The sequence below is a fragment of the Nematostella vectensis genome, chromosome 5 (genome assembly GCF_932526225.1).
Source record: "Nematostella vectensis chromosome 5, jaNemVect1.1, whole genome shotgun sequence".
Taxonomy (NCBI): domain Eukaryota; kingdom Metazoa; phylum Cnidaria; class Anthozoa; order Actiniaria; family Edwardsiidae; genus Nematostella; species Nematostella vectensis.
This window is the reverse complement of record NC_064038.1, coordinates 4,133,006-4,147,830: the sequence shown is the minus strand read 5'-3', so window position 1 is coordinate 4,147,830 and position 14,825 is coordinate 4,133,006. Positions and strand designations below refer to the sequence as shown.

Genomic DNA, 14,825 nt, shown 5'->3' with positions numbered 1-14,825 from the left:
GTCCGGGCTGAGCTACACCGTTTTCCGGGTGATTAGAGAGATGGTAATAATATAATAATAATAATAATAATAATAATCGTTTATTCATACTTTTGTAGCATAAGCTAAATTACAGTATGTCGGCCGATGCACACTACACTTAACAATGTATAAATAAATACTGGAATAACTACTGGAAACGAATTGTGATAAAGTTATTATACCTTTCAGTTACACATCTGGACATCTGGCTTTGGGAAGAGCATTCATGGGCATTTTTCATTGAACTAGTATTGCGATGCTTATTTACGGCGGAGTGATTTCTCATTCATGTATGTCTTTCCTCTCGCCGATTTCTGGTATTGCTCGGGCAATACCGGCAATACCGGTTCCGCGGTCCCTGCATCACTATTTTTTTCCTGTTCATCATAGTTCAAAGTATATATTTTGCCATCATCACTCTGATCTTTAAAAGCAATAGATGCAATGTCCAGACCAAATGTCTTTGAGAACCAGAGAGCACATTGAGCTCTCTCTTTTAGCTGTTTAAGTTTTCTTGATTTTTGTTTTGTACCAACCTCAGAAATCTTTTTTGAAGAACAACACAATTTTTCATCCCCTTCCTCTAATGCCAGTGCATAAGCTTTGAGTTCTTCATTTAGTGCTTCTAAAACTTCAATTTCTTCACAATTTGTTTGTTGAACTTGCTTAAGCTCTTCCAAAAGTGTTTTTTTTCTGCAACTCCAAATCAGTGCATTTATTTTTCCATTCTTGAAGTTCCAGATTCACATCTTCCTATTCATCTCTGAGCTTTGAGATAGATTCAAGCTCTTTTGAAAGGATACTGAATTCTGCATATCTTTTATCCAGTTCCCTTCTGTTCCTTCCACCTTTGCACTTCTTATAGAGGGAGAGAACTTTTCCAGTTTCCCTTCTTAGATTTTCTTCCAACCGTCCACTTGATCCCTTTGCAATAGCCCAACAGTGTCCAGGTACTGTGGCATTGAGCAGGTCTGTTAGACTATAACAGCTTCCATCTGAGGTACTTTTTTTTGAAAAATTATTCCATATTTTGAACAAAGGAAATGGAACCTTAACAGTGAAAGCAACTTCAAATAGCTTTGCAGATTCTCCAGTTAAATAAGCAAATGAACTCCTTGGATTAATCTCTGAATCAAATTTTAATTTCCAATCTATTGCTTGTTTAGAGTATTCGGATAAAATCTCAGACATATTTTGTTGCTCTTAGTTAGCTCTGCTAGCTCAGTGTTGGAATTTTATTAACCACAGGAATCCCATTATTTATTTGATTAAGTAAAAAGCAATATAATGTACAAAAATATTCGAGAATCTAAATATTAGATATTGTTTTGAAGGATCATGAATGCAATGAGTACACTGGCCTTGATAACTTCGTCCTACATGGCGAATTTATTATAATTTATTATACTTTCTCTTGCCTCTCTTATACCCCCACGAATCTTTTTTGCACCTTTTAGGCCTGGTTACATAGGCTTAAAATGGCGGAGAAAGAAGTGGTTTAGTAGCATTTACTCGAAGATTTCAGAGGTTTTTCTCAAGCTACAAACCGCGGTACCTCAGATTCAGATAGCAATACTTAAAGAATGAAATTCAGGGACTTCGACAGAGTTTTGCCCGTTCCAAATGATTATCAATTGCCATTAAAAATGGCTGTTTCACGAGATCATGCTGCCTTCGATAACATGGGAAGACCGCGTAATCGATTCATCGATGTGCTGCAACATCATTTCATGTATTTGGTGAACTACTATTACAAGTTTGAAGAAAATCCACGGAGAGTTTTATGGTATATTTAGCTATAATATTGCCCGATCAAAACTTCCATGAAAGCCTCAAAAACCAATCCTGGTAAGTAGATTGAAGTCAGGTAAATAAGTTAAGAAGACCGCAAAATTGTATTAGTTTGCATAAATACTATATTTCGAGCTTTTCAAATTTCATTGCATACAATCTTTGAAAATAATCGGCCATTTTTAAATGGCATTTCAGACATGCGCCGTAAAAATAGCCGCCATATTGTCCCTGATTTTTGGTAATGCTTCATCCTCCATGCGTCTGCTTACAAAAGGAGCGTAGACAATGCAGCACTCTTGGGTCTGTGAAGTGCTCAATGCACAAAGAACACGTGACTTCATCCTCCATGCGTCTGCTCACAAAAGGAGCGTAGACAATGCAGCACTCTTGGGTCGGTGAAGTGCTCAATGCACAAAGAACACGTGACTTCATCCTCCATGCGCCTGCTTACAAAAGGAGTGTAGAGAATGCAACACTCTTGGGTCTGTGAAGTGCTCAATGCACAAAGAACACGTGACTTCATCCTCCATGCGTCTGCTTACAAAAGGAGCGTAGACAATGCAGCACTCTTGGGTCTGTGAAGTGCTCAATGCACAAAGAACACGTGACTTCATCCTCCATGCGTCTGCTCACAAAAGGAGCGTAGACAATGCAGCACTCTTGGGTCGGTGAAGTGCTCAATGCACAAGGAATATGTGACTTCATCCTCCATGCGTCTGCTTACAAAAGGAGTGTAGACAATGCAGCACTCTTGGGTCGGTGAAGTGCTCAATGCACAAAGAACACGTGACTTCATCCTCCATGCGCCTGCTTACAAAAGGAGCGTAGACAATGCAGCACTCTTGGGTCTGTGAAGTGCTCAATGCACAAAGAACACGTGACTTCATCCTCCATGCGTCTGCTTACAAAAGGAGCGTAGACAATGCAGCACTCTTGGGTCGGTGAAGTGCTCAATGCACAAAGAACACGTGACTTCATCCTCCATGCGCCTGCTTACAAAAGGAGTGTAGAGAATGCAACACTCTTGGGTCTGTGAAGTGCTCAATGCACAAAGAACACGTGACTTCATCCTCCATGCGTCTGCTTACAAAAGGAGCGTAGACAATGCAGCACTCTTGGGTCTGTGAAGTGCTCAATGCACAAAGAACACGTGACTTCATCCTCCATGCGTCTGCTTACAAAAGGAGCGTAGACAATGCAGCACTCTTGGGTCTGTGAAGTGCTCAATGCACAAGGAATATGTGACTTCATCCTCCATGCGTCTGCTTACAAAAGGAGCGTAGACAGTGCAACACTCTTGGGTCGGTGAAGTGCTCAATGCACAAAGAACACGTGACTTCATCCTCCATGCGCCTGCTTACAAAAGGAGCGTAGACAATGCAGCACTCTTGGGTCTGTGAAGTGCTCAATGCACAAAGAACACGTGACTTCATCCTCCATGCGTCTGCTTACAAAAGGAGCGTAGACAATGCAGCACTCTTGGGTCGGTGAAGTGCTCAATGCACAAAGAACACGTGACTTCATCCTCCATGCGCCTGCTTACAAAAGGAGTGTAGAGAATGCAACACTCTTGGGTCTGTGAAGTGCTCAATGCACAAAGAACACGTGACTTCATCCTCCATGCGTCTGCTTACAAAAGGAGCGTAGACAATGCAGCACTCTTGGGTCTGTGAAGTGCTCAATGCACAAAGAACACGTGACTTCATCCTCCATGCGTCTGCTCACAAAAGGAGCGTAGACAATGCAGCACTCTTGGGTCGGTGAAGTGCTCAATGCACAAGGAATATGTGACTTCATCCTCCATGCGTCTGCTTACAAAAGGAGTGTAGACAATGCAGCACTCTTGGGTCGGTGAAGTGCTCAATGCACAAAGAACACGTGACTTCATCCTCCATGCGCCTGCTTACAAAAGGAGCGTAGACAATGCAGCACTCTTGGGTCTGTGAAGTGCTCAATGCACAAAGAACACGTGACTTCATCCTCCATGCGTCTGCTTACAAAAGGAGCGTAGACAATGCAGCACTCTTGGGTCGGTGAAGTGCTCAATGCACAAAGAACACGTGACTTCATCCTCCATGCGCCTGCTTACAAAAGGAGTGTAGAGAATGCAACACTCTTGGGTCTGTGAAGTGCTCAATGCACAAAGAACACGTGACTTCATCCTCCATGCGTCTGCTTACAAAAGGAGCGTAGACAATGCAGCACTCTTGGGTCTGTGAAGTGCTCAATGCACAAAGAACACGTGACTTCATCCTCCATGCGTCTGCTTACAAAAGGAGCGTAGACAATGCAGCACTCTTGGGTCTGTGAAGTGCTCAATGCACAAGGAATATGTGACTTCATCCTCCATGCGTCTGCTTACAAAAGGAGCGTAGACAATGCAACACTCTTGGGTCGGTGAAGTGCTCAATGCACAAAGAACACGTGACTTCATCCTCCATGCGCCTGCTTACAAAAGGAGCGTAGACAATGCAGCACTCTTGGGTCTGTGAAGTGCTCAATGCACAAAGAACACGTGACTTCATCCTCCATGCGTCTGCTTACAAAAGGAGCGTAGACAATGCAGCACTCTTGGGTCTGTGAAGTGCTCAATGCACAAGGAATATGTGACTTCATCCTCCATGCGCCTGCTTACAAAAGGAGCGTAGACAATGCAACACTCTTGGGTCTGTGAAGTGCTCAATGCACAAAGAACACGTGACTTCATCCTCCATGCGCCTGCTTACAAAAGGAGCGTAGACAATGCAACACTCTTGGGTCGGTGAAGTGCTCAATGCACAAGGAATATGTGACTTCATTCTCCATGCGCTTGCTCACAAAAGGAGCGTAGACAATGCAGCAGGGCAGTATTTCAGTCTTCCTGTCTAAGAAAGCCCTTTGTGCGCAGACTGAAGTATAAAACCAACTTTCGCCGTAAACACAACCGTTGCACACTGCCAAAATACTCTGTTTACTTTAAAGGAAAAGTGGGGCTTTTAGCTGCATACCACCCTGAGGGCCGTAGGCAGTGTCGACAAAAGGAGTGTAGAGAATGCAACACTCTTGGGTCGGTGAAGTGCTCAATGCACAAGGAACACGTGACTTCATCCTCCATGCGTTTGCTTACAAAAGGAGCGTAGACAATGCAGCACTCTTGGGTCGGTGAAGTGCTCAATGCACAAGGAACACGTGACTTCATCCTCCATGCGTCTGCTTACAAAAGGAGCGTAGACAATGCAGCACTCTTGGGTCTGTGAAGTGCTCAATGCACAAGGAACACGTGACTTCATTCTCCATGCGCCTGCTCACAAAAGGAGCGTAGACAATGCAGCACTCTTGGGTCTGTGAAGTGCTCAATGCACAAGGAATATGTGACTTCATCCTCCATGCGTCTGCTTACAAAAGGAGTGTAGACAATGCAACACTCTTGGGTCGGTGAAGTGCTCAATGCACAAGGAACACGTGACTTCATCCTCCATGCGTTTGCTTACAAAAGGAGTGTAGAGAATGCAACACTCTTGGGTCGGTGAAGTGCTCAATGCACAAGGAACACGTGACTTCATCCTCCATGCGTCTGCTTACCAAAGGAGTGTAGACAATGCAACACTCTTGGGTCGGTGAAGTGCTCAATGCACAAAGAACACGTGACTTCATCCTCCATGCGTTTGCTTACAAAAGGAGCGTAGACAATGCAACACTCTTGGGTCGGTGAAGTGCTCAATGCACAAAGAACACGTGACTTCATCCTCCATGCGTCTGCTCACAAAAGGAGCGTAGACAATGCAGCACTCTTGGGTCGGTGAAGTGCTCAATGCACAAGGAACATGTGACTTCATTCTCCATGCGCCTGCTCACAAAAGGAGCGTAGACAATGCAGCAGGGCAGTATTGCAGTCTACCTGTCTAAGAAAGCCCCTCCCTTCATGTTCTCAAGAATGTCTTTTTGCTCCAACTAGTATTAAACACATCCTATAAGTTGCTTTTGGAAAAGTTGTGATAAAAATCAATTAACTAAGAAAATTGGTTTCTTTACCATCTCTATTTCTGTTTTCTTCTTCTTTGAGCGCAGATGGTCAATAGCTCTGTGAAAAATCCAGAAATAAGTATAAAAGAACAGACATTTTACGAAAGAAAATACATTTAGAAAAATTTCATACAATAAAGAACTATATATATCTTAAGTATAAAACCAACTTTCGCCGTAAACACAACCGTTGCACACTACCAAAATACTCTGTTTACTTTAAAGGAAAAGTGGGGCTTTTAGCTGCATACCACCCTGAGGGCCGTAGGCAGTGTCGACAAAAGGAGTGTAGAGAATGCAACACTCAGGGTCTGTGAAGTGCTCAATGCACAAAAAACACGTGACTTCATCCTCCATGCGTTTGCTTACAAAAGGAGTGTAGACAATGCAGCACTCTTGGGTCGGTGAAGTGCTCAATGCACAAGGAACACGTGACTTCATCCTCCATGCGCCTGCTCACAAAAGGAGCGTAGACAATGCAGCACTCTTGGGTCTGTGAAGTGCTCAATGCACAAGGAACACGTGACTTCATCCTCCATGCGCCTGCTTACAAAAGGAGCGTAGACAATGCAGCACTCTTGGGTCTGTGAAGTGCTCAATGCACAAGGAACACGTGACTTCATCCTCCATGCGTTTGCTTACAAAAGGAGCGTAGACAATGCAGCACTCTTGGGTCTGTGAAGTGCTCAATGCACAAGGAACACGTGACTTCATTCTCCATGCGCCTGCTTACAAAAGGAGCGTAGACAATACAGCACTCTTGGGTCTGTGAAGTGCTCAATGCACAAGGAACACGTGACTTCATTCTCCATGCGCCTGCTTACAAAAGGAGCGTAGACAATGCAGCACTCTTGGGTCTGTGAAGTGCTCAATGCACAAGGATCAGTAGCACAGTCACCTATCCATTTTGTGTTACACTAGGTTAAAATACCAAAATGCTTTAATTTCGCTATTCAAAGGTTCTACAGGCTAATTATGAAGTATGATTTGACAAACAGTGGAAATTATTTCATAGTTTCAGTTTCAGTTTATTTATTTCGCCACACTGTTCAAATAAGCTGCATTACACACAATTTTCTAAAATAATACTAGGTGGCGGGGAAGACTATAAAAGCCAAAGGCTTATACGAGATGGTCATCATGGCGTCTACTCAATATTGAAATATGTAATAATATATATAAAAAAATTCAAACACACAGCTAGGGGCACAAATATAATAGAAAAAAAAAGGGTGTTGAAACAAAAACGAGAAAAAAATAATAATTAAGCAGCAACTAAAAACAATTTAAGCCGAGAAACAAAAGAAGAAAACGAGGAAGCAGTTTGAATAGATTTGTCCAGGGAGTTGAACAATTTAGGTCCTTGAAAACGTACGCCAAATTTTCTTACATTTGTTCTACACTTAGGAATATGAAAGAGTGATGCGCTTCTGGTATCATAATTATGAATTTGACTGTTTAGATAAAACATACTGTTAAAAGATATCGGCAAAAGACCGAATTTGAATTGAAACATTAACTTACCAATATGCAATAAATAAATACAGTCAAATTTAATTATTTTTAAGATCTTTGAATAAAGGGTCAGTGTGATCAAGAAATGACTTTCCAGAAATAACTCGCACCACTCTTTTTTGAAGCTTACGGATTCGATCGAGATTTGTATGGTACGTTGAACCCCAAACACTAACACAATAATCAAAATATGGATAGACAAGCGAGTAATACAGCGTAAGAAGGGAACGTTTGGGAAGGCAGAAGCTTGCTTAGAATATGATGATATCATGATTTTTTGTGTTTTACCCACAATGCTTTGCGGGTGTGGCTCACACTACAATATCACACAGAATACAGTATAAGTAACACTAAATACTTTAAAATGTCACTTTCCTCAAAGAATGGCAAGGATGGCTTCATTTTTCTTCAATGGAAGCTTGTAAATAAGTTTCTTGCCTCTTTTCTTAGTGGGGAGGTCACCACAAATATGGCGGACAGTGGCCGCATAAACAACTGCAATCCGTTTTTCGTTTAAGGTGAAAGTCATGTCATGAATATTATCACGGAGATAAAAATGCCCTTTCAAGACAGACTCTCCTCTCAGTGCAGTGTTGTGGTAATCATCAGTGTAGTCATGTTCTAGCTCCTCAACACCTGCTGACGTGACTTTGAGGAGATAGAAATCGTACATTCTATCACCTTCAGCCTCAATGGCAACAGTGCTGCCGCACGCAGCCAGATCTGCCATGTGTGATGCTGTATCATGTTCAAGAGCAGGCTGCTCTGTGGCTTGACGAGTGATAGCAACTGAACCATCTCTAGGGATAGTCACTTCTTTCCACTCATCAAGCCATGCCTTATTGGTACATGAATCTTCATCTTTCACAATGCAGCTCACACAGTAGCATGTCCGATGCTGTACTAGGACCTTCTCTTGCTTGGGAAGTGTCTTGACACAGTGCCAATTTCTTATGCCCTTTGCTTCCTTGAACTTTCACCCATCACGGTTCCTGGAGATTGCACCATCTCCTTTTGCAGGAACATAAAAGAAAACACGGCGCGTCAGCTGGGTAGCCATTCTACGAGCAGCATAGCTAGTTGCTGCTGGCTCTACAAAGTTTGCAACCAGATAAGCATACATGTCCTTTGCAGAATTGATTTTAGCTTTTCTGCGTAGGACGGCTTGGCTGGTTTTCTGCTTTACATGAGAGCCAGCAGCATCTTGCTCTCCTTTAGCATGGGAGGTTTCGAAAAAGCTTCTTTGGATGGGATATCCAAAATCTGCCAGAGAACATGACATCTCCAATGCAGTGTCGTGACGTATATTGTGCTGCGCACCCATCTGTAAATTCATGAAAGAGCTCAATGCTATAGCCCACATCGTTGACCAGGTAATCATGAATAAGCTCTTGGGCTTTGTGCACACTGTCATGGTCTTGCGCCGGATCATCGGAAACCACAAACAAGTGCTCTTTGATCAAGTGTGGCTCAGCCTCTGTGCTTGTGATCCCGTCTTTACTTTCAACAGCATGACGATGTAAGATGGTAACATGTAGAGAAGCCTTGGCTACGTCAAAGAACTCTGATTGGATCTCATCTTGCTGGCGACACGCATACCCCTCAGAATAGTCGTGAATGCACACGACATGGCCAAGTGGCAAGTGTTCCAAAAGATTATCAAGTTGCTCACGTTGCCATTTAGCCATGAATGAATGCAGGGGATAGGCTTCCAAAAGCTTTTTGAAATATGTAAACATTTCTGAGGGTGGTGTTTCTTTGGGGACCAAGGCTATCTTCTTTTTCTCTTGACCTCGTACCTCGTGACTCGTACCTAGACCAACAAACACTTCCTTCATTGCTAGACTCCTCTGGAAGTAGTTTTATTTTCTTCACAGAGCATCTGTTGCAATCTCGCTCCAAGCACTTGATTTTATGGTGCTCTATCCCATCTTCCTTTGAGCATAAGGTTGCATCAGCCGCTTCTGTCAACGTTTTGAAAATGGGCGACTCTTTGCTCTCGTTTCCCGTCGTCTTGACCACACCCTTTTGAAACTCCATACATGCGTCGAATAGAATTTTCGTTTCGACATGTTTTCTGCAAAGGCAAATTTTCTGTACCTTTCTCTTGCTTGTTTTACAAAGTAAGGTTTTAACATCTGGAATTTGCGTTGCGCTACTTTACCTTCAGGGTGAAGCTTCGCAAATTCCTGGAAAGCCTCCGTTTGGCTCGTTTCGAGAACATGCTTTGGGTGGGTTGAATACTGGTTTTTGCCAACTCTGTTTTTCACAAAGTCACTTTTGTCTCCTGTAGGACGACTAGCCGAACTGGCCCAGAAGCAGTAAATTTTTTCAACGTCTTCTTCTGGGAGCGCATCCAGCCAGCTTTCTCCTTCTCCCTTCAAAATCTCCTCCCTTGTTTTGATGGCTTTACTGATGCTCTTTTCGTTAAGGCCGACTAACTTTCCTAGGGACTTTTTTGCTCTCGGCTTTTTTATATTATCTCCAAAGGCAAGTGATTTAAGTGCTTTGTGGGCAGCGCGTTTTTCGTTCGATCCCGAACGTTTGACGTGTTTCAAACCTTCAGAGATATCCGACGCGAGGGCCTTCAACGTGTTAGTTTCTTTTTCTTCTTCTGGAGTTTTCACTACCCCTTGCCTGGAAAGTATTTTTCTCGTTCTCGGGCTGTTTATCAAAGTTTCTAGTACTTCGGCTTTTTTCTCGGAAGTTTGCGGAAGTTTATCTTTGACCTTGTCAGTAACACGTTTTTTGGACGTGCGGTTCTTGAATCTCTCCCCAGTGTTCTGCAAAAATTTTTTCTCCTGTCCTTGTTCTTACTTATTTTTCTGGCGGTATCTACGGACCCTTTCCCTTGTCTTTTCTCTTGCTATTTGTCTTTTTGTTTCAAGTTCTTCTCTGGCGGTAGCTCGTTGTTCTTTGCGTCTCTTCTTTGACGCAGCTTTCTTTATTTCCGTTCTTGTTCGTGACTTGCCTTTTGTCTCCTCTCGTCTCGCTTTTCGCCGCTCGATTACTTGAGCTATTTTCTTTTTGCGATTTTTCTCGTAGTAATCTTTGTCTTTTGCCCTTTTTATTTCTTTTTTCTTGAGTGCTGTAGCTTGCTTACGTGAAACAGGATTTTCCATATGAATATTCAAAGGTTCGCGTGTGTATTGTGTTGCCGAATGACCGACTTCACGTGCTACGCACTCTCTGTTGCAATACCCGCGGGCGTTTATTTTTAACTTAATGACGCACAATACCCCTGCATTTTGTGCTGGGACCCCCATAAATCTATTGTTCTAGGCATGTGATATCGTGCAAGTCTTCGAGGACGAGGAAAGAAGCGAGCAGAGACAATATTTTGAAACATTTTAGCAGTTTTTCTTCGCGTTTTCTTCCAGCTGTAACGCTCGTTACGCTTTGTGAGCACGGTAATAATGCACAAAACTGTTTCCGAATCATTGAAATTTGATTTTCTCGCTATTGCAGTTCGGCTGAAACCTTTAGGGATGTTGGCTAAACACAAGCCCAAAGCGGGGATGTCGTAGTGAGTACCGTTTGATAAAAGTACTATTACTAAATTTTGTGTTTTGTGTTTGCGATGGTGTAAAATTAAACTCATTTTCAATGTTACAGAAAGTGTTTCCGAATTATTGCTTGTTTTTCTTCCGCAAAAACTATTTGGTGGATTGTCTGAAAACTTCGCTTACAAGGAGTTTATTTGTTGCCCATCATAAAATTAAAATTTAGTTTATCACATTTGCTTTTATAGTACCTAAAATCGGTCATTATTTGTGGAGCAGGTTTGTTAATAACACGAGCGTTACATGCTGTTTAGACGCATCGATATTTTGTCAATCTTAAAATCTGCAAATACAAAAAATGAATTTGTTTAAAATTACTTGTATATGTTTGTAATATTATTATCCTTATGTCGGTTCAATTTAGCAGATTTTTTAAAAGCCTTAGAGAAAATTTATATAAAATGTTATTTTGTGATGCGGTGTTAGACCGGAAATGTAACGCGTTACATTCTAAATTTGCTGTGTTTATTAAATTTCTAGATTTTTGTCGAAAAATGTCTACTCAGAAATATAATATTTTTTCCTTGGTCTTGTAAATTGGTTATTGGACTACAATTATAAAAAGTTTCATTTGAAAAGCATAAGAACTGAGAGAGATATATACTATTTTGTGCGACAGTTTGTTGTTTTTGCTAAAATGGTGCCATGATTGTGCTACTGATCAAGGAACACGTGACTTCTTCCTCCATGCGTCTGCTTACAAAAGGAGCGTAGACAATGTAGCACTCTTGGGTCTGTGAAGTGCTCAATGCACAAGGAACACGTGACTTCATCCTCCATGCGTTTGCTTACAAAAGGAGTGTAGACAATGTAGCACTCTTGGGTCGGTGAAGTGCTCAATGCACAAGGAACACGTGACTTCATCCTCCATGCGTTTGCTTACAAAAGGAGCGTAGACAATGTAGCACTCTTGGGTCTGTGAAGTGCTCAATGCACAAGGAACACGTAACTTCATCCTCCATGTGTCTGCTCACAGAAGGAGCTTAGACAATGCAGCACTCTTGGGTCTGTGAAGTGCTCAATGCACAAGGAACACGTGACTTCATCCTCCATGCGTTTGCTTACAAAAGGAGCGTAGACAATGTAGCACTCTTGGGTCTGTGAAGTGCTCAATGCACAAGGAACATGTGACTTCTTCCTCCATGCGTATTCTAACAAAAGGAGCGTAGACAATGCAACACTCTTGGGTCTGTGAAGTGCTCAATGCACAAGGAACACGTGACTTCATCCTCCACGCGTATTCTAACAAAAGGAGCGTAGACAATGCAACACTCTTGGGTCTGTGAAGTGCTCAATGCACAAGGAACACGTGACTTCATCCTCCACGCGTATTCTAACAAAAGGAGCGTAGACAATGCAACACTCTTGGGTCTGTGAAGTGCTCAATGCACAAGGAACACGTGACTTCATCCTCCATGCGTTTGCTTACAAAAGGAGCGTAGACAATGTAGCACTCTTGGGTCTGTGAAGTGCTCAATGCACAAGGAACACGTGACTTCTTCCTCCACGCGTATTCTAACAAAAGGAGCGTAGACAATGCAACACTCTTGTGTCTGTGAAGTGCTCAATGCACAAGGAACACGTGACTTCATCCTCTATGCGTTTGCTTACAAAAGGAGCGTAGACAATGTAGCACTCTTGGGTCTGTGAAGTGCTCAATGCACAAGGAACACGTGACTTCATCCTCCACGCGTATTCTAACAAAAGGAGCGTAGACAATGTAGCACTCTTGGGTCTGTGAAGTGCTCAATGCACAAGGAACACGTGACTTCATCCTCCATGCGTTTGCTTACAAAAGGAGCGTAGACAATGTAGCCTCTTGGGTCTGTGAAGTGCTCAATGCACAAGGAACACGTGACTTCTTCCTCCATGCGTTTGCTTACAAAAGGAGCGTAGACAATGTAGCACTCTTGGGTCTGTGAAGTGCTCAATGCAGAAGGAACACGTAACTTCATCCTCCATGTGTCTGCTCACAGAAGGAGCTTAGACAATGCAGCACTCTTGGGTCTGTGAAGTGCTCAATGCACAAGGAACATGTGACTTCTTCCTCCATGCGTATTCTAACAAAAGGAGCGTAGACAATGCAGCACTCTTGGGTCTGTGAAGTGCTCAATGCACAAGGAACATGTGACTTCTTCCTCCATGCGTATTCTAACAAAAGGAGCGTAGATAATGCAGCACTTTTGGGTCTGTGAAGTGCTCAATGCACAAGGAACACGTGACTTCATCCTCCATGCGTCTGCTTACAAAAGGAGCGTAGACAATGCAGCACTCTTGGGTCTGTGAAGTGCTCAATGCACAAGGAACACGTGACTTCATCCTCCATGCGTTTGCTTACAAAAGGAGTGTAGACAATGCAACACTCTTGGGTCGGTGAAGTGCTCAATGCACAAAGAACACGTGACTTCATCCTCCATGCGTTTGCTTACAAAAGGAGCGTAGACAATGCAGCACTCTTGGGTCTGTGAAGTGCTCAATGCACAAGGAACACGTGACTTCATCCTCCATGCGTTTGCTTACAAAAGGAGTGTAGACAATGCAACACTCTTGGGTCTGTGAAGTGCTCAATGCACAAAGAACACGTGACTTCATCCTCCATGCGTTTGCTTACAAAAGGAGCGTAGACAATGCAGCACTCTTGGGTCGGTGAAGTGCTCAATGCACAAGGAACACGTGACTTCATCCTCCATGCGTTTGCTTACAAAAGGAGTGTAGACAATGCAACACTCTTGGGTCGGTGAAGTGCTCAATGCACAAAGAACACGTGACTTCATCCTCCATGCGTTTGCTTACAAAAGGAGCGTAGACAATGCAGCACTCTTGGGTCGGTGAAGTGCTCAATGCACAAGGAACACGTGACTTCATCCTCCATGCGTTTGCTTACAAAAGGAGCGTAGACAATGCAACACTCTTGGGTCGGTGAAGTGCTCAATGCACAAAGAACACGTGACTTCATCCTCCATGCGCCTGCTTACAAAAGGAGTGTAGACAATGCAACACTCTTGGGTCTGTGAAGTGCTCAATGCACAAGAAACACGTGACTTTATTCTCCATGCGCCTGCTTGCAGATGTTACCATTTCTGTTTACTATTATGGGCGTACGAAAAGCTAGGGTATTTGAGAGATTCGTACGGGTTCTTAAGATTGGCCTGACTTTGAGCCAAAGGACCTTACCTGAGTGACCATCTATACATCCATGAATGCATAGCCTATAAGGTTTGGCTTGTCATAGCCATCCATATGCCTGGGGCTCTGGAAAAAGAAAGAATTTATACAAGGATACAGGCGAATATATATATATAGCTTTGGAAAAGTAAAGTATAATATGAAAATTAACAAAATAATCGTAAATAAATAACACTCTTGGGTCGGTGAAGTGCTCAATGCATAAGGAACACGTGACTTCATCCTCCATGCGTCTGCTTACAAAAGGAGCGTAGACAATCAGGGCATTTTTGAAGACATCCAACCTCTCTGTAATCTCGAACGCTGCACGGCTGATCTACTTCACATAGGGCAGTGAAATAATCCTTTGCCTTGGGCACATCTATTTCAAGCAGGATCCTGATCTTCCCTTATGTAAAGCTCCATATCCCCAGAACTCGATATAGATAGATGAACTGAGACGCCGGGCGCTAGCGTGTGTTGGCTTCAGGGCGTAGTGTATTCTGGAAACCTGGGTGAAGTACCAGGATGTCATGCCATGTAGCACGCATAATTGTACTTGTATTGTTATTATTCGATGACCATTTGCCTATTTTTGTAACTGTGGATATCTAAAGTAGGTTTGTCAATTGATATATTGCCATCTGATGGCTACAGTGCATTTCTTGATTTTTACTTTGGGAAGTCTATCTCCACAGTTATCCCCAGCACTATCAGACTTAAAAAAAAGAATCTGCAGGATGTGCTGGATATAGAAATTTTGTT

The 14,825-nt window shown here is 42.8% G+C and overlaps 1 protein-coding gene and 1 long non-coding RNA gene across 2 annotated transcripts; one reads left to right on the top strand and one right to left on the bottom strand.

Moving 5' to 3' along the window:
* Positions 1-25: 25 nt before the first annotated feature.
* Positions 26-4,757, top strand: LOC116620915. Its single transcript, XR_007308025.1, has 2 exons — positions 26-1,869; positions 2,011-4,757. It is a non-coding gene; the product is annotated as an uncharacterized LOC116620915 (long non-coding RNA).
* A 3,727-nt stretch (positions 4,758-8,484) lies between these two features.
* Positions 8,485-9,691, bottom strand: LOC125562972. Its single transcript, XM_048727371.1, has one exon. It carries the CDS (start codon positions 9,168-9,170, stop codon positions 8,547-8,549), a length of 624 nt encoding a protein of 207 aa, XP_048583328.1. The 5' UTR covers positions 9,171-9,691; the 3' UTR covers positions 8,485-8,546.
* Between the last annotated feature and the right edge of the window lie 5,134 nt (positions 9,692-14,825).